The 25,768-nt window shown below is 39.0% G+C and overlaps 1 protein-coding gene across 4 annotated transcripts; it reads right to left on the bottom strand.

The window, feature by feature from the left end:
* Window positions 1-1,536: 1,536 nt before the first annotated feature.
* LOC111269108 (uncharacterized) lies at window positions 1,537-25,768 on the bottom strand. Of its 4 annotated transcripts, none has more exons than XM_022848475.2 (13): window positions 25,025-25,343; window positions 14,535-14,619; window positions 13,806-14,340; window positions 13,204-13,520; window positions 10,752-10,870; window positions 10,265-10,418; window positions 8,484-8,561; window positions 8,093-8,280; window positions 4,799-5,018; window positions 4,475-4,565; window positions 4,210-4,283; window positions 3,161-3,341; window positions 1,537-2,074 (listed from the first exon to the last, which is right to left on the bottom strand). In XM_022848475.2, the coding sequence occupies exons 2-13, from the start codon at window positions 14,601-14,603 to the stop codon at window positions 1,965-1,967; spliced, it is 2,136 nt and encodes a 711-aa protein (XP_022704210.1). In that variant the 5' UTR covers window positions 14,604-14,619; window positions 25,025-25,343; the 3' UTR covers window positions 1,537-1,964. The 4 variants fall into 4 exon arrangements, 3 of the variants coding, with proteins under 3 accessions (XP_022704210.1, XP_086828104.1, XP_022704209.1); XM_086971978.1 differs by having other exon boundaries at window positions 14,244-14,340; window positions 25,025-25,340; XM_022848474.2 differs by having other exon boundaries at window positions 13,204-14,340; window positions 25,025-25,346.

The raw sequence follows: 25,768 nt of genomic DNA, 5'->3' as shown, positions 1-25,768 counted from the left end.
GCGAGCCTATTGGTTGTGGGCCCGCAGTACGACCTACACGAAATAACAGGTATTAGCGGTCGTCGCATGATACGTAAACACTGGTGCCAGTTGAGCTTCCATCCACCGGTCCTCCTCTGGTCTTTTCCACACAGATGAAGGCAACGTCCTTCCTGCGACTGCTGATCAGTACCTTCTTTTTCATTTGAAATGATTAATTCTATAGTACGGAATTAATTGGCACTCACTGACAGTAAAAGGTGAATTAAGCTAGTTACGTTGCAGCGCCAAGAAATGCTCAATCGGAAATTACGAACGAAAACTGATGTGCTGCTAAAGCGGAAAGCAAATTTATGCTTTCCTTGTTATCCTTTTTTTGGACCAAAGCACACCATGTATTCAAGGCCATTGTTTTAGGTGCAAGGTACTAAATATTTAAGGTCTAGTGCTACTGTTTTAGTTCAGCAGGTCGGCTTTAGGCGGCAAGCGGCCACTTCCAACATGAAACACCAAATTAACGAGCTGAATGAAAGGTTTTAGTATAGGTACGCACGTTCCGAATGTCTTTTGTGGTACGTTCGAATTTTTCGTTCGGGTCTTGATTGTGGAATTTGAATTCTGCTTAAATTTTTACGGTATCACTTCCAGAGAAATGTGTTATAGGTATAATGATGAAACAGTTTTCTAGCTGAACGCATTCCGGTACGAAAGTTGCCGTTTTTCGAAATTAACGAAGCGGAACCCCTTTCCTCAAACCTCTAGCTTATATAGACCACATACTCTCGATTAGAAGTATACGCAATTATCTGGACGTGATACACTTGGTCACCGCATCATGAATATACGTTAATATTCTAATTTGGTAAATAGAACCATTTATTTGATACGTGGCAATCACGCCCTTCGACATCGACAACCGCGAAGCCGGACGGCCACCTTTCCTATGTAACATTCTCATTCATGTACATGCAGAATCGCAAGAACAAGAACTTGAGCTTACGCTGCCCGAAACTTTATGCAGCAATTTCGTTACGTACATATATAGTCAACTCCGTCAGAAAACATAAGCCGAAGCAAATCTACAACGGAAAACAGAGGTACGGTTTTTTCAGACTGCTTACAATAAACCCTTGTGATGCTTAGGCGTTCTTTTCGTTTTGCAGTACTATCTAAAATATATGTTCTTCTGTCAAAATAAGTAAAATAAATAATCTTCTAGATATCTCTATGTCTCAAGTGTTACGTCTAGTATCGCCGTTAGGCATTACATGGCTCCCAGCACGAAACTAGGTGTACCGGGTTCGAAGCTGGACCATCCTACTGTCCCTAAGGTTAGCAGGTTCATATGTTACCCACTATGCCATCACGGCAACGTCTGGTTATAGACGGTTTATACGTTCAACATATGTCCTGATAGTCTGCGTTCTTCATGCAACAATTCCCCGACGTACATCCCATTACCTTATAACCAAATGATTGCTGAGCATGACAGCGTCTTGCTGCCCTCAACGGGAGGTGCTAGTTAAGTCAGCAGAAGTACAAGTGAAAACCAAATACTAATGGAATAGATTATTAAAAGTATTTAGTTTCGAGTACATATCTAACATTTATCATCTATAGACAATTTATTTTGTACATTCATATATACATATCATGACTCTATCACATTGTAACTTGTGTCGAAGCGAATATGGCATTGTCACTTTTGTAACTATCTTATATACAAATTCAACATTTCATGTTTCAGAATAATTAATCTCATACTGTGCAAGTTTGAGGCTTCGAAACATTGCTTCGAACCTCGGTTAGCCTTCATGAATAGTTTTTTGTGCCACGGCATTGTAGCATGGCAAACAAAGAGATATGTGGCTCTAAAGTATTGAGCAAGTTACTCTTCTTTGAAGGAAACAGCGGGCTAAACAGTGTTTTCGTCGTCGAACCGCGCAGTATCAGTGGTTTATTCTTCTCTACGGATGTGATCCAGCTCAGTCGGACAGCTTGATGCCATGGGAGTCCCAGAAATGTTCTCGGAGGCTCGTCATATTTAGACAACTGAACCGGCAATGACAACACCGCCTTTCCATGGGGCGCGCACCTGTAAATAGAACGGCAAAATAAAGGTATGTCTAGAATACCTGCTCCGGATCCCAAAGACCGATGTCTCAAGTTGCAGAACGTAGCATTTTCGATTCTAGCTTTAACTTAAATTTTTTCAGTGTCAAGGACTGACGATACAACCCAAAGTATTTGTTCAGCGTACTTAGTAAGGCCTATAATATTAAGAGATGTAGGCTTATCTTGCAAGTATTGCCCATCAAAACCGACTTAAATTGGTGTTCTGGGAATTTAAGTGGTGTTTATTCTTTAGATAAAAGTGCCTTTTTTAAACTTATTTTTGATAGTATTCTCAACTATAGGCTCCTTGTCGTTATATATGTTTGTATGTATGTGTGTGTGTAATAAATGGTTCAGTATAAAATGCTCTTACTCGAGTTATTAACCGCTAGGTTGCAATGAGCCAAGGGAAATCGGAGAATCAAACGGTTCACAAGTACGAATATCTTCCTGCAACGTCGTATTCAGTGAAAAATCACTACTACGGTTTCCAAAAAAATAGACTCCCGTGGAGTCCCCGATGCAAAGCTGAATCATAGTATAACCCTCCATCTCTATTAGATTAAGAAGGTAAAAGAACTGAGACAAATTCGTGCCACATGATTTAACTCGGTGTTGAATGTAGAGGCATAGAGACGCATGCTATTCTTCTTTTTTAAGTTGAACATTTTTAAGTTCCGATTCATACCGAAAATGTAATATCAGTAACTGAAACAAGCAAGATTAGTTTGATAGAGATGAGCTACTTCTATTGCGTAATCGCGCTCGACTTCCCACCGTAATCATGAGAGCGACAACAGTGGAAACGTTGCAACTGAAAACTCTCAGTCATTTACCATATTCACCAGACATTACTCTCACAGATTACCCAAATCTTCACTGGTTCTTGAAACAAAAATTGATAAAATTTTGACGTGACGACACACAGGCAATTTCGATTCCCGTAACCCAGATTCCCACAGCAGCGGAACAAATAAGCCATTGTCCAAATAACGGGGAATAATAATGGTGCATATTTTTGATTAGAAGTAAAATAACCATACATGTTAAAAAGGCATCTACAGACCTTGAAAGCTTCTCTTTTCCTGTGAATTTGTGGGACGCACCAGCGCGTTACACTTTTCAATGGTGTTCATATGGTCAATATTGATTTTTCGAAGGATCACGATAGGACACCAGGTGTTGTTCTGTGCCTGTGCTGTGCTGAAGGACGTCCATATACACGCCGCCTCGGAATTAGCTATGACCTGTAACAAGAGCAATTCGAAATACGTTGCTGACCGTAATTTACTCTAGTCTGAATTGTTAACGATTATTTCTATGGGGTGGGAATTCTAAATCTTAACTAATTTGATATCACTTCTTTATAGGCTGTATATGGCTGAAAATATAGGCTTGAATAAAATGTTCGTGTACAGACAGCAGCACCCTTGACAGATGTACTTATTCAACCTAGCCGTCATCTGCTTCGATTCAGAACTTAAACCATTCAAGTTGATTTGAAGAATGACTCTTATCAATGCGCAGGTAACTTTCTACAAGTGACTAGGAGCAAAACAGTATTGATGCGTTTAAATATGTCTGCTAATTTCCAGACCTAATTCACACTTTGGCGTACACAAGTGCTTCTGATACTTTTTAGAAACCGTTTAATAGCAGGGTTTGCCGACTTCGTATCTTTGTCGTTCCGGAGAGACTCTGATCGATTCAAAATTACTAATAAACAGCTGGTTTTTTTTGAATCTATTGTTTTTATTACATAAAACAAAATTTATAAGCTTTTATGAACAGGCTATACTTTCATATAAAGCATGGCAAATCATCGCATGCCCAGTGTTTTTCACACTGCAAGTAATAGCATCGTTTGACCCCTTACACAAGCAGAGAAAGAAGCGTATACCTGACAGACACAGAGGACTTCGAAGTTATGGTTTTCTCCGTCATCACGTGCTACTCATTCTGCAGTTGACTGAGACAGGGGATTTGTAATGCACGAGTTTGCTTAGTTTAACCGTTATAGTGTAGAACCTCAATAGACACAGTAATCTGGTAGTTGCAATACTGCAAGCGTATTTGAAAAGCATGAATTCAAAAAAAGTATGACGTTCTAGTTACCTTTTGGAGTTCTGCCCTGTTGTTGATATTAGACATCGCATGTATATCTGCCTTAGATAGTGATTCGGATGATCCTGAAAAGAAAACGAAAACAGAAAACGTAGACATTCATAAGCGGTGATTCCCACCCGACAACTTCAGCTATCACATCATAGTATTCCGTTACGTCAATGCAGTGCTTCGCAGTAACCACACGCTCTAAGCAAGTGCTTTGACGTTTCATTGAAAATAATGCTCACAATATTTTTATAACAATAATACGCACTCAGCTGTGGTAAAGGTGACGTCTGATTGAAATCTGCGTCTATCTCGGTATCACTGCCCCCATCGCTAACAACCGAATTCGCCGATATTAACTGAAAAGTGTGTTAAATTAGATTTCGGCAACCTGTTCGATCTTCAGAAGAACGATTCACAGATAGTTTTCCGAACGATGACCATACAATGAAAATTAAATAAAGGCTCTTGGAGATGCATATTTTTCCGTTTCTCCCTCTAACCTAATCTAAAATTACATGATTTTGGAATTATACATGGAAAACTTTTCTGGAAAAAAAATTAAACTGGTAAGTATTTCGGCTAACATTACCTCATTTTTCACCGCGGATTCCACCCTTACATCTGGTTTTGCTTTCTTTCTGAGCTTAGTTAAAAATGTCGATTTGCTACGCCGCTTCTTCTGCTTTGTGGTTCTGTTAGGCTCCTGACGCGTGCAACGGAAAGCCTGGGGTCTCATTATACGTTTGGCTAAAACGTATTTATAAATACAGTCCGCCTTCACAATAGAGACTAACGGACATGTAATATACCTGTAAAAAGACAGCCAGAAACATCCAATAATGAGCCCCAACAGAGAAGCGCATGACACAAACGAGCATCTTTTATGAGATTCCCGCAAAACTGGCCCGTGTAGGCCGTTGTGTGTTGTCCAAGAAATTTCGATGGAAGGATTACAAGTGCCCACAAATCAGCCCACTGTGGGTATGGCCTTCTATTTCTTTCATTCATATCGGAGTGTGAAATCTTACATCAGAGGTCTCACACTCATTGCATGTAAACAGATTGCACATCAACAGAAATGTACACGTATAGAAGTTTTGAAACTAAGCGCACCTTGTTGACCCATATGACAATTTGATTGAAAATGTTTTCGTTTCAAAAAATCTATTGCTCTAATAATGTACCCTGATTTACCTTTTGATTCCCATGCTTCTACAGGGTATGTAAGTTTGACACCATCATTACGTGTTATTTGATATGGTTTCTATGTATATAAAGTAGCATACTGGATTAGTGCATTTCCACCACTTAATCGATGGACCATTTCTGGTGCATTCTCCGGTGCATTAATGTTTTCCCCTGTGTGCGCCTAAATAACAGTCAAGATTTTTGTAAGCAACGCCATTCTAAGTATTAGTTCTGGTAATTTACATGCTACACAGCACACCCATATATTTGACGCCCATCTCTTTGTGATGGCACTATGATCGATAATGTTTTCGTGCATATCTTCTTCTGAAGACCGACTTTGATGAGCCTGCAATCTTTCTGATTTCTAGGGTCTCCCACGCAAGCTACTGTAGTAGCAGACTAACTTCAGTCTAAAGCCGCCTGTTAACAGCGTGCTATGATTTAATCTGTGGGCTAAACTATTGATCGGCAAACTTCGCTTAGCAGCACCCTTCGCGGGTGGCCACCAGCTTCGCCCGAAATTATCTGCAACTCTATTTCAACAATTGTGGTCTAGTTATCGTTTAATCAGTATACACCTGCGCCGTCTTGAAAGACCCATCAGTTAATGAAGTTATCTTATTGCTATCAGCAATTGTCCAGGGGTAGAACTCGGTAAATGTAAGCCCTGGTGTCCATGTCCTTTTTTCTTACGGTTTCGCATAGCATCTTCTTCATTCTCAAGCCAATGCCTATGATGTCCAGCACAGGCTCAATCGAGATCAGCAACCTTTAGCTTATAGCTGCTTTCGCTTCTTAACCGCTACCAAATCTAATCCTTTGGTAAATACAGCTAAAATTCGAAATTGCTCACATGTGATATAGTGCTTTTTAAGCACTACTCTCATCTGAATTGAAAGGCATCACACTACACTCATCAAGGACGAAAATAATAGCGGTCATGCTTAAGAGACTAACAACAATGGGTTACTTACAAGCCAGGCTATGTTGGTTCTCTATCAGGCTTTGCTCAGCCAATTACCCAGCTTTGGACCTCATTGACTCCCGTCCATGTACAGCGTCGACTCGATTGACCGCTGCCCCAGTTACTAACTCACAGTGCATCGCTGTTAGGGCAAAGCCTAAAGCCTCGTTGGTTCATTTTGCTCACATATGTAATATATATCACGAGCAATGTTAGGGAAAGTATTCCTTTCTAAGGACTTCTTTTAACCTTCTGCTTAGTCACACTTCTAAAGTTCGTAGCACTTCTCATTCTTAGTCATATGGAAATTCACCAGAGCTGTTTTTCAACCAAATGACTTGAAAAATTCTATATCCCTTATGTTTCCAAAAAAACTGGAAAATGTGCCCATTTTTAACCTAATAACATCACCTATGAGACCTAGAAGATTGTCTTGTACCAACCGAAGTTGCTTATAAGCATGCCAATTATTCCATTTCCAACACCTGTTTCCATTCTCTTCAGAGCCATGTCTGCGTGTGATGTCTTGACAATCATGCGATGAAACCGAAGAGCAAATCTGTTATGGATTTGGAAAACAGTACAGCTTCACCTTCCATTCATTTGGGAATTCGTCCTATCCAAATACCATTCGGTTTTCTATACTAAAGTCGCTTGCCTTGCCTTAGGTAACGATTGCAACTGCTTGTTTGACAGTTAGCTCAGCCCTGCCCTTCTGTCAAGATCCCCAATTCTTAACGCAAGATTAGGTTTTTGTTGCTTAGAGGCACACTACGATTCCGGCCTCTTGTCTGCCCGTGATAACATTTAGCATTGAGATTGACTTGGTCTACGTTCGACCTACTCATGCATTGTAATAGCTCACCTAAAAGCTTCCGTACAGCTCGCTTTAATACTGTAGAAGCTTATGCTATGCCGAATTCTTTTTTTGGAACTTTTCACCTATCGATGAAAGACGTATACTATTGTCCCAACTTTCTACCTTTTTCTATTTTATTCTACCTTTTTTTTTAGTCTCAAGACGACAAAATCTGCGAGGACTCCGTGACGGGTCCGAGTTTCATTCAGCATATGCGTGCTCCGTTACTGCGTGCATCAAATAGGTTCACTGGAAATCGTGACCGGTAGTCACAAGCAGTAATCTAGCTTTAGTGGTTGCTCTTTGTTCTGTTCGTACAGCCGATCTTAAAACGTTCTGTCGCTTGCAACGATCGTCCTCATGTGTTTCGCTTAGATACTTCTACAAATCGGCAACCCGTTTCAAGCTCTATATCTGCCCAATGCTTCATGTTGGCATAAGCGCGCATGTAACATGGTCAGAGAATGTAATGGAAGGACCTTCGGTTGCTCATCGAAACCCAAACGCAATTTCATGACTTATTGGTTCAATATCCAAATAAGATCTAGCAGCTTTTCTGCTCGTTCATTAACGCAATTAGCTCCTTCTGCAAGATGTTTGGCGTTCATATTACCTGGAATTGTTCTGAGCAAGCTCAGTTCATTGGTAGCTTCTTTACATCCAAGTCATCCTTTGGCAACATAGAAACAGATGCTCGAAAATCTTTGTCTCAATTTCTCTGCGATTGACTCTCGTTGCACAGACATCTTCTACTTTCCCTGGGCTTGCATAGCATTCGCTTTAACCAGGACAGAGGTTAATGGCATAGGCACACCATTAACTGCTTGTCTATCTGAGTACGCAATATTACTTCAAATAAGGAAATCAACCTCTTAATCGTTCGCCGATCCTTGAGAACAGCTACAATATCCTTCTTCAAGGGTCTAACTGTTCGCAGTCGGTTCGCTTCAGGTTTGGATACTAAACCAAGCCCAGCCATCAATCGCTCTTTTGGCGCTGCTGTCTCACTAACTTCGGGCTTTATTGATCCAGGACACATTGACCCGTCTGAGTCCGCCTGTAAACAGGAAGATCAGAGAGATTTAGCCCTTAGTAGAGAAAATAAAATACGTTCTGCAAAAAAATTTCTGTTAGGCCTTGATAAGATTGTTTGCATATTAAACAATGTACACACTGTAATTAGATACAAACTACTCTAATAGGACTGACAAATTTAATTGATTTTTTTTCATCAAGTGAAGTGGCAGAACATTAACGAACCTTTTCACGTTTAATTCTGACTGGCGACCATTTTGCATCATTGTCGTCGTCGTCGTCGTCATCATCCGAGGATATTTCCTATGAAATGTTCGCAAGTGCATGCTAGTGTCTATAGGAGAAGTATGAAGTATGTATGTCGATTATATCCAGCTTTTTTGCTATGGTGAATTGCTTTCGAGTCTCGAAGTGTCAATAAAAATGAAAATTATACAAATCTATAAATAAACTCATTTAAAAACGCTTGTTTGTCAACAGATGAATGAATTTCGATCGTCGATTTCAGTTGTTATTTAAGGGAAATGTTGTGATTATTACTGTAAATCAAGGCATTTTTTTATTACATTTATGTCGTAAGAAAGTCCTCCCAACACAAGCATCAATGAAAAACGCTTGTAAAAGGGCTCAAAAGCTTAAATAGCCTGCTCGTCAGGGAGAAGAGCCGTCATAATTAAAGACATCGTGTCAATCAAACGAGAAATTTACAGTGTGATAAGAATTACTCATGGTAATAAGTCAGCCCTTTTTATTGCTGCTAGACAAATGAAGTGTACCCTGTGTTCAATACAATGTTCAGACAGTATAAACAACCTCATCAACGACATCGGTCACTCATTTCAGACGCAATTTGTTCGGCACATGCCTTATAGACCTTCATTCATTTTTTTTTTTAATATAGAGTGTACTATTAACAAATGTTCCTTTTAGCCGTGGATTGAAATAGATTGCTAAACTGTTTACACAGCTGTCGTTTGGAAAGGGAACCATTGTAATTTTTTTTTAAGTTTCTTAAATTTTTAAGGATACAGATAAATATCATATTGGATGATGGAGGATACGGGGATAGTAAAAGCATGCTTAGCCATTAGGAAGCGAGTAAAAAACTAGCAAGCTTTTTTTTTGCTATGCATAGATAGTAGTATACGATTATCGTAGTGTAGCGTGCTAAACGCCTTTATATAGCTAACATGTACGGCCATTGCTGATTTTAGAGAAAGTTCCTCGAAAGCCAAGCAAAAGCACTCTTGAGCGTTCGTTTGCATCTTGCATGATAATGTTTCTTTTAAGAGACGCTAGCGGAAATTTGGCCTAGCTAATAAACATAAACGTTTCATAGCTAATACATTTCGATAATTACCACGTCATACGGATGGGGTATCTCCCAGTATCGAAGATTTTTATTTACCCCTATAAGAAAAAAGTCTGCAACTGTAAATTTTGTCTTGCAACCGCTTTAGTAAGAAGACCAGTGGCGCGCAGAAAGAAAGACAACGCATTCCGCAAAGAAACCACATTTAAGTAATAACTACGTTACTATTACTTTTGCGCGTATATTTTATACAAGATATTCCAATTTAGTGAAGTAGAATAAGACCCGAAAGTTTATATCCTTAATCCGTGAATCTTATAAATCATCGCAAAGTTCGCTGTGACGAGTCTAGAATGAATTTCCTTTGAAAGCTTGTAGGTTGATCCGCATTCTCTTGAAGAAATGTAACATCCGAGTATCAAGGTCCTCAGAACATCGGCACTTAAATCTAATGTGATGATTATTAACAATGGGGACCATATTTACATCAGGCTCATCGCTGTTTCTCCAAATGGAGTTCACAAAGTCTTGTGGCGCCGTCCGACTGCTTACAGGTCAAAAGGTAAATTAAATGCCCTGGTTATTTCAGAGATACGACGACCTTTAATCCAGTTAAGCAACAAAAATATAGCTTCTCACCGGAAACATAATAATAATTCATGGTAAGTTCATGTCTATTTGATAAGGAACTTACCACAATTTGATCAGCTAAAGCGACTGGAGCTTTGAACTGTCGCGGCGGAAACCGACGTGGAGTTATCTTAATATTCTTGGGTATTTTCCACTCACCCATACCTTTGGCGACGATCTCATCTAATGTTATTTCTTTCAGTACGACACTCCCGTACCTAAAAAGACAAATTGCATATTCATTTAAATTGTCACTGATGAGTTAGATACCTCTTTGAAGATTATTTGCCAAACTGCTGGCCTTTATTCAACTTATTTAACACATCATGGTGCACCTATTAACAAAAAAGGATGCTTTCGATTTATAAACCAAAGCTGTTATTTGCGTCCTCTGTCCGTTTAACCGCGACATTTCGTTTTTTTCTCGGTCGAATAATGAAGTCCCCTTGAAAAATTATAGATTTGAAAAATATATCCTTGTGTTTTTAGGCATACTATTATAGTTTAACACTACATTCGTACTATATATAACGAAGCGATAACACATCTACCTCATGACGAGTGCGTCAATTTGATCCAAATGTAAGTTTTTAACTTCTTTTTTAGTGACTCGACGATGCGTTATTAGAGTGCCAGATCGATTCGAGATGCCTGAAGCCTTTCGCGGACTCTGAAATCAATAAATTTTGACAGTACACTTCACACGCTGTTCAAGAACATTGCACATTGACTTGCTTTATAAAAACGTACCCATCTTGAAGGACTGCATAAAAAATATTAATTCTCTATTGCGCGCAAAAGTAAGCGAGCGATCTGGACAGTATTGAAAATACCATTGCTTTTCTGTATAGTTTTTAAACAGCCGCGTTCATTTTAAAGATGTTTTTAAAGTTCAAGTTAAAGATGTTTTCGGAGTTAGAAAATCTCTGGACGCAAACGTAACGCTGTTGCTTGTTGTGTTATAATGTCTAGGATAATCAATCATTATAATGGACTCTCATTTTTTGCTGAGTAAAATACCTACCGAAAGGATCATTGCAAGTAACCCAAAAGCGGCTCCGAAAATAATAGCTCTAACCGTATTTTAACAGCTGTTCATTCGCGATGTTCAGATGTACGTTACTTAAATGCGGCGATAGAGACGAATCGTTTATCAGGACGTCACGTTAGCAAATTATTATTATTATATAGAAATATTTGTGGTATAAAAAAACGTTAAGGTTAAGGGTATTCATTGAATGGAGAGGCGATCTTCCTCTTCAAAAAATATTCAGCTGCGTTGCTTCTGGACAGACACCTACAGAGGGCCAGATGGTCCGATAATCAGATTATTGAACGCTTGACACTGTAGTAGAACATTTTTATAACTATGGAGTGAAATCGAGCCTAGGAGTGTATATTGTAATTTAATTTTGTGACATAAAGTACTGGGTTCGACAAATTTAAAAAATCCCATACTCGACGTTGGACCACGCGCAAAACGATCGAATCATTGTTTAATATCGGGAAGATGCGGGTTATGAAACAGTGGGGCTCCAGAAAATCTGTTAAAAGCGAGCGTTTTATTTTAATTGAGTATTCAGGTATGAAATAATTAAATAATGCATTTATTTACTTGGGACCTAATACTAGCTCGCATCTCGGCTAGTGACAGAAATCTGAATTACGAAAAATCGTAAAAATGTGTTTTATGCAGATTCGTGATCAATTATGAAATCTTATTTATTGTTACATTTTCGTATTGGAAAGGATATCTTGAAATGTAGGGCCCCCATTAGTAACCAGGACCGGAAAGCTGTTTACCGCTGTACTTTTCGGCGCAGGTAAAATCTTGATTGCCTATTTTTAGATCCGTCGAGTGATCACTGGAAGATATTACGTGAAACGTATGCATCTGTGGACTGAATCGGTAGTATAAATGTTCAGAATTATACGTCGGGAACTTACGCTAGCTTCCAGTTAGAACAAGACTGTGTGCTAGATCAGATTTTGAAGCTAGACCAAGTTCAATAGTGTAGTAAACTGATTGGGCCGTTTACGTTAACGACACGTGCTAGAACCAGTACTTCTTCAATGTCTAAGGCGATGCCCATCTGATAGAGATCAGTGCATACACGCGTAAACGCATTGTATCTCGCGAGACGGCGAGAGAGGTACATATGAAATGGTCTTTTGTGAGAGGAGATGATTAGGAAAAAAGACTGTGAAAGAGAAAGCAGCGGTGGAAAAGGCAACAGCGATCCTGACGAAGCAGTCGCTCGTGAACGGTAGATACAGAAGGACGCTCGTATACGACAATGAGTAAGTGAAAAGCATTACAATCTAGTAACATGCCGAGTTCGTGCATGTCGTACCTGTCCTGTGGATTCCAAGCGTATTATCTCAACACGAACATAAAGCGGGTAAAGCATCCTCACGTAGTAAGTAATAGAGTACGTTCGAACACTAACTAACGCAACGTTCGATAGCACTAGTTCCATATAATTCATATACGAGAAAAATGTATGCATACCCAATACTTTGCTAACTAACAACAACTCTTATAAGAACAGCTTATGCAAAACTCCGTCGGGTTTCAACTAGGAATTTCTAGTTTCAACGGAACGAATGCCGTAAACGATTATAAAAAGCGCTGTGGTAAAATAATTATATAACTGAATTTGTCTTCGTAGTGAAGAATACCACATAGCGTCAAGCAAATGAAAAGAAGGCTATAAGGCAAAAAAATTTGCACTAAGGTTAATAGAGGGGTGGTTGCCCTGGATGAAGAAATGAGGCTTTGACTTCTACTAAATAGGTCATTAATGACTAATCTGACTATTGAAAAATTCCGGTAAATAAAATATATCTAGAACGGATATGATTTTACAGTACAGAGCTCTGAGACTTCTTCTCGTTCCGGTCGGCCACATAGGTACTAAGACCAATGTTCTAAAAAAGACCAGGTTTTAACAGTTGTGTATTGAATTACTGGCTCAAATAAATATCACAAATGTAGCATACTTGTACAGTGATGCGGGGTGGTTTTCCACGTGTCGAAGCATCCATTGTTGAAGACAGTACAGCATATGGCTTCTGCTGTATTGTAGCAGATACGCATGCCGGATTTTCTATTGGACGTGATGTGCTGTTGGGTACGTGTATCACGTTTGCAGGGCTATCCATATACGGCGTATACCTTCCGCTTCGAAGACTAGTTGGTGTTGTTGGATACCTTGGCACTGAGGAGTCAGGCAGTGCAACTCGTGGTCGAGGTGCAGTACGCTCAACCTGGGCAGGGGATTGTATGATACACGGTCGAGTCTGTCTCACTTTACCATCTGCGAGGACAACAGGTGCAGAAATAGTTCTTGGATTAGATCCCGGGCGCTCGGTTTGAACGTGGCCACCATTAAGAACATGTAAAGCTCTACCATTTTGCACGTTCGCGTTTTTGGTCATTGTTTGTGTAGACTGAGTGATGATACTGTGTAGGAGAGATGCTGCACGCGCTAACGGAGGCCGACCGCGGCGCCCAGAATACGATGCGCTTGCCACGGACGCCCGAGAGTGCGAAGCCCGAATTTCTGACGGCGAAAAGAAATTTCGATAAACGATTTCCATACCTGCTCCCGATCGAGGCATGAGTCCAGGACGAACTCCGCAACTTGTGTTAGGAGGTATTGGTGGGCGCACCTTGGGTTGTATCTGAATCGAATCGTTCAGAGCAGCTGTAGTGGCAGGTGTGCTAGCTACAGGGCGTGATGCTCCCCTTACCGCAGTTGGCACTGGACGGCATGAATTCGTGCGAATCACTGGCGATTGCAAACTTAAGTTTGAGTCTGTGTTGGATAATTTTGGGATAGAATGACTTGGTTTTGCTACTTTGGGAGCTTCAACTTTGGTTACACACACTTCATCATCGCTATCCGAAAGCTCAATCACTTCTGCTAGCCACACCCTATTTCCTTTGGCTGCAGGGCCAGAAAACGCATGACTCTGAGCAGGGGTATTACGCCTTCTCCCTGTCTGACTATCGTGACCAGTCTTGTTGCCATTCTGACCTGCGGATTTCACCTTGATGCCGTCCGCTCGTGGCACATCTGCCGCCAATGATTCCACTGAAGCAATTACCATCCTACCCGAGTTGTTGTCTTCGTTCTGCGATGTTCAAACCATACACACACAGTTATTAGCTGGAAAATGTATTTAGGCTTTTTGGTGCTAGCGATTCTCCCTCTTTTCCTTTGTTTATGTGAACATAGCGCAGTAACAATAGTTACACCAAATATAACACGGAGTAACTGATTTTATGCATAAGTGCATCACATTACAATTTTATTGATACTACTTACCCTTATGCAAAGGCTTTCAACGGCAACGATGGACTGCATACTCTGTCCTTCCACAAGCAAATTAGGCATTTCGGAACATCTTTTTCTGCAAACATAAAAGGAAACCATTACTTCTAAGCCTAATAAATGTTTGGCCTGCCACAACTAACCTGAAGATAAAAACATATTTTTAGAAAAACCGATGATTCATTTAAAAGCTGCTAAAAGCAGTTGAAAAGATTCGTGTTCACTTAGTGAACGAATCATAAAAACATAATTCAACTTTATAATAAAGCCAGTGTTTACCACTAACTTCAAAAAAAAACACGGCGCACGTGAAATTGTGATGGATCAAATTTACCTTTTTTTTTGTTTTCGAGTTTTATGCCCAACACCCCTTTTTTAGATATTATTTCAGATAGCTAGCTCCTAGCGCGAAACCCGGATTCGGACCTAAACTACTCCATCTTGCTAAATTTTGCAGGCGGACAAGTGACGCAGTAGGTTATCATCGGGACACACACAATTCTAACAGAAAATGTCTCTATCAATGTAAATGTAAATGTGAAAATGTATCTAACAGAAATGGTCATGGGAAACCGGTACAGAACTACCATAAATCCGCAGTAGAATAAATTTCACTTATCCGCACGGTCTTGTATTTTGTTGAAGGTTAGGGCAATTCATTCGCACTAACTTTGTGGTCAAGATATGTTTGTTCTTCTCAGTTAATTGTTTGTTCAATGCTCGCTAGACCTCGAATCGAAAAGCTAAATTGCATATATCATCACGGTAACTTAGCCTTGTATTCCTTGTTGGTTGAACTTGGTTCATTGGAAGGTGTGAAAATTTTGACACTAAGAAACGCGCAGGAAGGGCTGGCTTTCTATACAACGTACATTGTTTTGGCATGTGTACTAACTGCGACAGTTATGTCGCAGTTTCACTGATTTCACATAATATCACTGATTCAGTTCAAGGCCATCATTGATCGAGTTACGATCTACGCCATTTGACAAAGCGCCTTTTAAGCTTTAGACCTATCTATCATTGAATCGAGAGTTTCGGGGGCAAAGCGAAGTGGTCGAGAAGTCATTCGTATTTATTAACAAGACTTTTACTATTTATATTGATGAATGTACATATCTTGTCTCTTGTGCAGCAAGCTGTATAATATTTAGTCGAGGTTACTCTAGTCTAAGCTATGATCTGGCAGTAAGTTCTCGTTTTTTACGAGGATTTGACCTATACTATTGATATACACAACACTACCGGGATAAAATGCGCCATTAAAATGGGCGCTGTGCATAGAGTAGATTAAGACTGAAACTTTTGACCCTAATACGACACTATAGCAACCACTTTTTGTTTAGATGCGGCACAAGAATAAGCTACACGAAAATACACTATAGATTTGTTAGCAGAATAGTTTCACACTAACATTTTTAAATTACCTGCAGCTACTCATACTAAAAATTGTATTGCATGGCCTCTTTTCTCAATCCTTAGGTTTCACGCGTTCTAAGAGGGTCTCATCCTGCAGGCCATAGATAAAAAGGTTAATAAGCTACCCTTCATATTAACTGCACGAGGTGCATATTTGTTTGTATACCGTGTGACATACATTCAAATAAACTTATAAATGCGTTTAAAATCTGCCACTCTCTATTGAGCAGGACGTAAATAAGCTTAAAGTTTTGATGTCACAATCAAGCACATTCAGCCGAAGCCTGATTTTTAATACGCTGTTTTCTTCCCCAAAAATGCGTTCAGCCTCAATCTAAAGTTTCACAGTTTTTGTCGACGCTACCTATCTAATCCGTCGCTGCTTGCTGACGCTGGAGTTATCAATGGATAGTCATACTGGTAACGTGTCTCCTTGACATCTGTGATGCAAGCTGTCTGCCAACACTGACGGAAATTGCTCTAATTTCTATACAGAATTTATTACAGCTCCAGGTGCATACACTGTTGTAAACGATAAGACAGGCCCTGCGCTGCAGGACCTTCAAAGCCATCATGTATGAATTAATAAAATGTCTTTTCCCGTGCTTTTCCTTAAACTCTGAGAATTTTATGATTCGAAAATAAAAAAGCTTTTACAACGAGTGCAGCTAATATAGTGAAGAAACAATAGAAAAAGTACGAGGAATTAAATTGGAGGACACTTGAAACGAAATTGAAAGATGTTAAACCGAGGTTTCCTACGCCCATCAAGTTAGTAATAACAACGTTAGTGCACAATTTAAGCAGGCGTAATAATATTTGATTAACCAACTGAAGAGGGTCCTGATACCGGAATCTTTCATGCAATAAGCATGCCAACCTCCATAAAGATAATTTGTCCTCGACTGATGTCTCCTTTCATTTCAACATTTTTATTTAATGAACCATCGGTTAGCACTTATGGAAAATTCAGACGTATGTTAAAACAGTTAACCTTCACAGGGTATTCGGACGATATCGACATGGCTTAGTGTATCCATAGTTTCAAAATTCTAATTTTTTGCTTTATTTGCATCCCTGGCTGATCCTGATCATAATTTAGCTGCTTCTCGATGCGAAATAAATATATATGGAGTTTTTTGCGTTTGGCACTAGTATTAGTATTGCTTTCGATGGTTCGCTCCCAGCGTCAAAAGAAGCGTGTTACGTCCTCAGAGTTAGCAAGCAAATACGTTACCATTATGCACCATTACAGGGACACGTGCCTCCGTTATGACTAATCTATTTTGTGTCTTTTTCGTGGCTGGCCATCTTGAGTTGCCGATATCATTTACGGCGCTGTTACTAAATTAACTGTTTTGGAACATACAGTAAGCATCCTCTGGAGTATCACGTGATACGCTAAGCCAAAAAACATTATTTCTTAAGATGACAAACAGCTTTCTTTAAAATGCAATGTCCGCATCAGAACCTCCTCTAAGGTAGTGCTTTATATGGTTCTTTTGTTCAACAAAAACGCATAATAATGAAGTTGAAAAATTAAAAAGATTAAGTTGTAAGCGACTTTTTGGATGCCAATGATATTGTTAGAAGTTGTGAAATTTTTTCGAACTATATAAATACATGTACTCAGATATTTCAACAATATAAAATCGTAACGGGTTAATGTTTGTAAAGACAAAAAATCGAATTTCTGTCATATCTTCTCTGATATCGCGAAGTATTAGCCTCACGTATGCTGTAATTTATAAGGTTGGAACTTTGATGTTTTGTCTCAAAGTACAGCGCTTTGCTTAGATGCTAGCACCAAATTAATTTATTATGTATTCGTGATCACCCATTTCAACCTTCTCTTTTATGCCAATTACTCTTTCGACAGATATTTTGGGTCTAGTGTTGAAGTCGTCCAGCTAGGGTTTGAGACACGAAAACAGATTGATTACAATAGCCACAAACAGTCAAGAACAACCATGCCCTCAGGTCCTGCCAAATATAAGGGCCACATTCTGCTCCACACACTTGGACATTGAAATAGAGAAAATTTCTTCATCAGAAAACGTCAAACTCCATCTACTGATTAAGGAAGATGCACGTACTTTGTAAAAAAAAAAAAAGTTTGTTAGCACGGTTATGAGCTTAGCGGATCCAATAGTTAAGTTGGCCACAAAAAATGACAACTGATGATCTAGAGGCAGCTGCCGCCGAAAATACAGAAACTTGGACAAGATTCCAACGGAATATAAACTGCAATCATAATAACGAACTAAAATATAGCGGACAATTTCCTCAATTGAGGAAAGTTCAAAATTGGACGCGATGAACGCGTGATCGGATAAATAAAATCGCATTATTATTCGCGATCTATGCAACTTAATGGTAACTGCTTGCAAAACATACAATGTGTTTTAAATACAAAAGTAGGTGTCATCACTTCAAGCAATGCATGAAAGTGGTAAACTTCTTCCATCGCGAAACTTTAGGACACTAAGCTAACAGCTTATTACCTGCAAGTAGCAAGTACCTGGTATATAAAATCGGACTCAGGGATACGGCTAAAAACAAGAACGGCATTAAAACATAACAAAATGACCAAGTTCCTGCGGTAGAACCTAGATAGAAGCAATTATGTAAGTTTATACGAAGACATCAATGCACATTCGATTTCTTATCAACAACAGAAAAATTGGTGCACAGTCAATGATGGTTCCCTAACTTTCACAAAATTGATTAATGCGACAATGGGCACACTAACGACAACTAGGAAAATTGCAGAGTGGAAGGTTCAAAACACGAAACTAAGCCTCTCGCATCACCTTATTAACCAGCCACCATTTTGAAGATCCCTTTTCAAAATAAATTTTTCCCCGTACCTTTTGTTAGACATAATTAATATGAGCAGAAATACTAGCGGGATGAGAAAATCAATTTCATACATCAAAACGTCTACAAAACGTTGTCTACAAAATTTGTCTACTTAATTCAATAAATAAGGTTGTGGAACATTATAGCAAACAGACCCATGACTGAAAACTAAAAAACACATTTGAGGCTTGTTCACAATCGACACCGTCGAAAAGCTTATAGGTCTGGCAAAACAAAAAATAAAAGGCAGATGGAGAAGGAAAAGGCGCAGCATTAAGATATTCGCATTGCCTTTAGCTACATAAATAACTACTTAGGTAGGAGAGATTTATAGTGCGTTATGGTAATACGTATTAAATGAGCACGGGGTCACGCAACGATTAAGACCGCTACTGTGGAATGTAATATACGACGATATCTTAAACTAAAAATACCTGAACGGGGTATTAATAGTAGCCTTTGCGGAATCGGTGATCATAGTCAGAGATAAGATCGAACCCAACGTGAAAACTGATAATACTATAAATATAATCATAAACTAGATCAGGAAGCACTAACTCAAAGTAGGCTTTGAAAGACCGAGCCTGCTCTGTTAAATGGCAGAAAAAATGTGAAAACAAAGTCTACATAAATGGCTACACAGTTCTGTTTTATAAAGGACTAAAACACTTAGAAGTGGCCATTACTGGACATAGCCCATGTCAACTATGCGACGATAGAAGTAGTTAGAGCAGTGGAAGACCTCATTAAAAAAATTCCAATAACACAGCGCCCTGACACAAGAGCTAGAAAGCTACTAGCTTTAGTCACAAACCGCACCGACCTATATGCTGAATTATTATGGAGTACTATGATGCAGAAGAAAACCAACAGGTGCAAGCTTAAGAACCGTAAGAGGTAAGTCGCGATAGGAGCAGCTAGATCGTTCAGAACTGTTTCATACAAAGCAGCATTAAGTATTGCGAGATTGATCTCTCAGCAACGAGTATTCTCAGCAACACCAAATAAAATAAAGGTTAATACAAAAAGAAAAAAATTACACTAACCAGCTTTGTCGATCCCAGTGATCTCTACAAGTTAGATTAGAAATTGTTTCCTAATATAACAGAACGCACGCCCGGGTATCATCCTATCTGGCCTAAAAAGGCCTCTTCCGGATGCATGCAGAAAGTGACTTTTGAAGTAAGACAATGGAAGAGAGATACGCCGAAAACTGGCCCGTAAAATGAGATATATGAAATGGGTGAACATGATGCTCGAAAGCTATGAAAAATGGTAAATCATGGAAGAAGTTGCAACCCGAATGCTACAGCTATAAGCGTCAGCAGAAATAAAAATTAAAAACACAGCCAATGACCACGAAACATGGTTTAAATATAATTTTTGAGTTTTTATTTATATTTGCTCAGAGAATTATACGGCCGACGTATAGCAGAACCATTTTCGGTCGCTAACCGGACAGATGCAATATGAAGCGGGTAAAGTTTTAGTAATTAGAGGTTCTCAGTGCAAAAGGCTTTGCAGCATCATCAAGAAGCCTTACAGGCCCCGATCATATTGAGTCGAACATAAGTCAGGCGTAAAACAAAAACTAACGACTTCCTAAAAACAGAAGTGTTGAGGCCCCTTTCACTGTTCGACATACGGTTACTATTTTTATTCACCAGCTATCGAGAGAAGTGCCGGTCCAGCATTATCTATCGAGTCATTTCTGTTGGTTAACCTTGTTTCCTCAATACAATCAAGCCACAAACAAATCTTAACCGTTTTGTTCTTCTCATGTATATTTCAATGTCTGAAATCCTGCCAGTCCCACCAAACACAAATCACTGTTTTCCTGGGATGAAGATCTGGCTTAACCCTATGTTTGGGCGTATGTTCTGGAGCAATCCATTCATTCCTATACTTGGATATAAATATACCACTTCTCAGTGAAGATTCTGTGTGAAAACATATTATTATAGATGCATGTTACTCATCGTCGAATGAGATATTTAGAGATAATGAGACGCCGTGTTTCCTTGCAATAGTTACTCAGTTTGTGAGAGTTGTCAATCTTTGGGTAAATCGTATATTCTTAAAGTGCCTAACGATATTCATATGATCGCCGTCTATTGTTTCGCCCAATTAACAAATTACTTACCCCCCGTCTTCTTTCAAAAAAGTCTTCGATCGACCTTCACCGACCTCAGATGGCCAATCGGGGAGACAACTTTGCAAGTCAGTTTTATGCAGTCTTTTTAGAATCCTCGCTGTATACACATAAATATTTCATGCTACTTCTGCAGCAGCTGTTTAACCTCACCAACAGGCCAAGCCGAAGTGTCAAAAGTATATTTTTTCACCCAAAACTTCAATTTTTACAGCTTGAAGCCGACGCGAAACTCTATTCGTTACACAATGAGGTTATGACAAACTTACCAAAGAAAGATAGATCACTTATAATACAGAAATAAAAAACAGTAGCAGTAAAACTAACGTATTCATTTTATATTTATAGGAAATGTATTTCCAAATTCGGCAGGTTGTAAGTTTTCTCTCACCGGCCGCTCAATCGCTAGTCTCTAGCGGTCGAGTTTCGTCACTTCTGTAAACTTAGCGGCGGACTGCTTCGGAGGATTCTGCAAGGGGCTGAGGGTGCCGGAACCTTATTTTATGAAAAAAAGAAGTTTTGCTAAGTGACGGTAAGAAATACCTACGGATCCACAGTGCTCACAAGAACAGGGGGAGTGATGCGTGAAGCCGTATCGACGTGGCCCGGTCTTCGCATAGTATAACCTAGAAGTCGTAACGAGGGCGGAACACTAAGACGTTTTTCAACAGATATTCTAGTAACACTTTCTTCTGGAGGAGGTCGGCCCTCCAGAAAAGGTCTCTAGGTAGATGAAGATAAGAGGGCGACGAGGAAGGGTCCGAGGGGTTCAACAAGGCCAAGGAGACTTATTGACTAGCTGGAGGCAAGCGACTATAGGAGAGCGAAACTTTGCGAGCATCGTAGCGGTGGCTGACCCGATTTAGTATAGCGTCTCGATATAGGCCGCCCGACTTTATACGCCAGAGGACAGTGACCAGCCGGTAATCAAGATGCTGGGTCTGCGTAGCCTGCTTTACTAGTCGTTGCCTCGACGCGTTCTGTTGTCAGTGTAAGAACAGGCCACTTCCAGGTTGATTGCCCACGTGCATGACCGTCAAACACTATGTCGAGCCTGCGCGACTTCTCTGCTGTCCGATTCTTCAGGGCGCCGGCTGTTTCGTAGTTTGGAAATCAATGCTGTACTGAAGAATTATGCGACAAATCCGGGATGAGTGCTGTTTCGGCTGAGTTCCTAAAACACGCCGATTTATGGTTTCTTGGTCAGAATGTTAAACGGATCATTAGGTCGCTCCACGGCAAATAGTAAAATTTAAAATCAGAGGGGATCAGGTGGAGGCATTCGCGGACATCGACAACTTGGTGTACGATGTCGCCCTCGGGCGGTCGGTTCTAAGAATTTTTTTAGTTTTTTCCTGGTTAGATGTAAATCAGTTAGTACGTCAGAAGTTTACCAGAAAAAAAAGTCACTTAATACCTCCGGAGTTGCCAAAATGGGTAGTCCCGTTTGCGGCGTTATTGATATCCATGGTTCAGATGTAGGGGGTCTTGTATGCAGATCGTATGAGCATCTTCGTTACCCCGTATTATGTAGCGACTTGTGAGCCGAGTAAGTTATGAGTAAGGCACCTCCTCGATCACATCATACCTATTGGAAGTATATTTATTGTAATTACCTAATTTGCACATCAATTTTTTTTCAGTACGCTGAAGTAAATAAACAATAAAGAATTAAAATCGAAAAAAAAAAACAAACTTTTTGGCTGCCATTTACAGAATATTTTCGGAAGCGTACACATGAAACGTTTCACCACATATTTCATTTATTATTTTATGTGTCGTTGTTAAACATTTAAAATGTAATGAAAGGTCGGTCTGACATTTTTATTGCAATGTAGACATCATAATATTACAAATAATTTACTAAATCCATTTAACCTTATCGAAAATTCTCCAAACTTATTTATTCATATCAGCTATTATTTAGAAGATCATCCCATTGAATAAACACTACTTATGCTTACTGTTTGGTGGTAATAAATCTCACAAATATTATATATCCGAAAACATAGCAAAAAACAGAGCGTTTCTTCACGCTAAATTCGGCGCTATTTCTACTGCTGTATTTTAAATGGCCGAGTCATCATGTCAGTTAAATGACATACCACCCTCCATTTTTAAAAATAGATCGCGACTCAGTACAATAGTACGTTCCCATTGTTATTTCAAAAAGGATGATAAAGCTTAGCTGTCTCTATATACAAATTGAGGCCAACTTTTGATATATCTACATTAAATATAGATATATCAAAAGTAATTTAATGTACTCTGTACATTAAATGTACAGAGTACATTAAATGGGAAAAGAATAATCGTTGTTTATAAATATTATAGATTCGATGGGAACAAACGATAGAAAATATAACGGCCTCCTGCTGCACTGTGCCCGCACACATCCGTTCGACACCGTGCTCAAAATTTCAGCATTTTAAAAACAATATGCTGCATACTCTCAAGAAAAATATGTTTTTATACAAAATCTAGCTTACTTAACGGCTTGAACATATAGACTACGAACAGCAGAAAGCTCGTCAATTGAGTAATAGAGCTGCAAACGAGTGCACAATCCATTTGCCTACAAGATCATCTTTAGTCATAAGGCTCATTTTCATGTTGATGGCTTTGCAAACAGCCGGAATTATTTCATTTGTTATGACGAAAGTATAAATAAATCCATATCCGTTCCGTGATAATGATACTCCAATTTTTTAAGCCACGAATAGACGTTAAGAGCCACAAGAACAAGTGGTTCTGAACAAATGGTTCCGTTTGCTGTGTTTTGCGTGAAATAATGGCATTATTTCACAAAACGTTTCCTGGTCGACCATAGTTGGCCGCTCAGATGGTGCGATTTAACGCGTTCGAACTTCAGCCCTTGTAATTTTGGTACAAACCATGATCGGACATTCCGCAAGACGAGAAGGACATTTACGAGACGTACTGTTGCATTTGTCATGTCGACTTAATCCACATCTTCTACCTAACGTCGAAGACAAGATCTCGGTATTAAAGTTAAACAAAAACTTGTTTATTGATAATTTGAATTTCTCATCTTTGTTGAGGTCCTTATATATTTTTGTGAGAAAAGCATAAACTACTATATTTATCTTATCCATTAGAAAGGTGCGCATAAGAAAATGCCTGTTCATAATTTATAAAGTAAAAATCCTTTAGCATTTGGTGGTCTTTTTTGGTGGACACTGATTTCCGATGTCTTTTTACAGACACCATATTTGCAAGTACTTTGCACAGGATTGATTGGTTTCGAGTGATTCTTTATTGCATCTCTGCTTTGGAAGCATTTCGTATCACTTTCTGAAAAAGATAACTTGCGCAATGTAATATCGAAATCACGAAATGACATCTTTGGTAAGTTCCAGCCCGTAATCCCGTGAGCTGTCGTTTTGGGTGAAAACTGTGTCTTTTTTTCGATTCCACCTAATTCCTACCATTTTTGATAGGAACAGGAAAAACAAGAAATGTACAATTTCTTCCAATATCCCGTTTATTATATATACATTTATATATATATATATATATATATATATATATATGTATATATATATGCTTCTTTCATAATGATATGTTCGTATTTCACTAGTTGAGTCCGATTCTCGCAAACTAACATAGTTATTGCATACACTGTTTTTTTTTAAGATATTTGCAAACAGCTATGAGCTCAATAGTTCGGGCTTAGAATCGTTTAATGTGCAACTACTGCTATGCTTAATTTTAATACCGAAGTTACAAAATGGCAGATCACGGTATATATAATAATGTACAACAAGTAAACCAGTCAACTTTTCCACGAGTTTTTCATCGAATATGGAATCTTGCGATACAAAAGATCAGTATCACATAAATTAGTGATCTATCTGTCCAAAATCTTGCTAGAAAAATGCATTTTTGGTTGGAATACGTTAGGCTTACCGTTTGCAAATAATGAAACAATATTCAGATCTAAATAGTGGTAACTAAGCTTCGTTGTCAGTCATAACACTCGAGCTAATATTTTTATTCAGAAATATAATAAGAATACTTGTAGACTTACACATAGAAACGGTCAACCTTTAGGGAAGTTATGTCAGGTAAGATATAGGCTTCTGATACGACAGACGATGCATTCGAGATAGCGCTGCGTTCCCAACGAACTTCGGTAGCATTACTGTATGCAGAATTGTCACATAAATTGGATAGCCAGAAATTTACAGTTCACTCACAGCACTCACCGGTGTCTGGTATATGTATACTGTCAACAATAACCCTTCCATTTCACAATAAATGTTGTCTTTATGTTTTATAAGCCACGGGTGCTTAAACAGTCAACACCGTTTACAAACAACTCTTCTGAGACGAAGGGTCCCAACTACAATCAAAACATTTCATGAAGCCGTATGTGAGCGAGGAGAAGAGCGCAGCTCACTCAGATGCTTTTAAGCTACGGGCGTTTTGCTGTGTTCGAGCTTTGTCAAATGCTGATGCAGATGTTGTTGCAACAGGATCCTTGATGTCAATAACGACTTCGAAATAGAATTTTATAATAACAAAAAATAAGCTACAATGGCGCTCAAAAGGTACTACAATATTAACATTGGCTAATAATATGCACAAAATTATGGTAACAACAAAGGTTCTGAATCGCACATTTTTTGAATTGATGTTAATATATGTTAACTTTTAAATGTGTTAGTCGCTATATATCGCTAGGAATGTATGAAGTATCGCCGAATTAAACCTTATTCTTTACTAGCACTAGTGTGTTCTCACTACAAAAAGGAAATGACGAAACCGATTG

Source organism: Varroa jacobsoni, unplaced genomic scaffold, assembly GCF_002532875.2.
Source record: "Varroa jacobsoni isolate VJ856 unplaced genomic scaffold, vjacob_1.0 scaffold_1355, whole genome shotgun sequence".
Classification (NCBI taxonomy): domain Eukaryota; kingdom Metazoa; phylum Arthropoda; class Arachnida; order Mesostigmata; family Varroidae; genus Varroa; species Varroa jacobsoni.
This window is presented reverse-complemented; position numbering and strand designations above follow the sequence as displayed.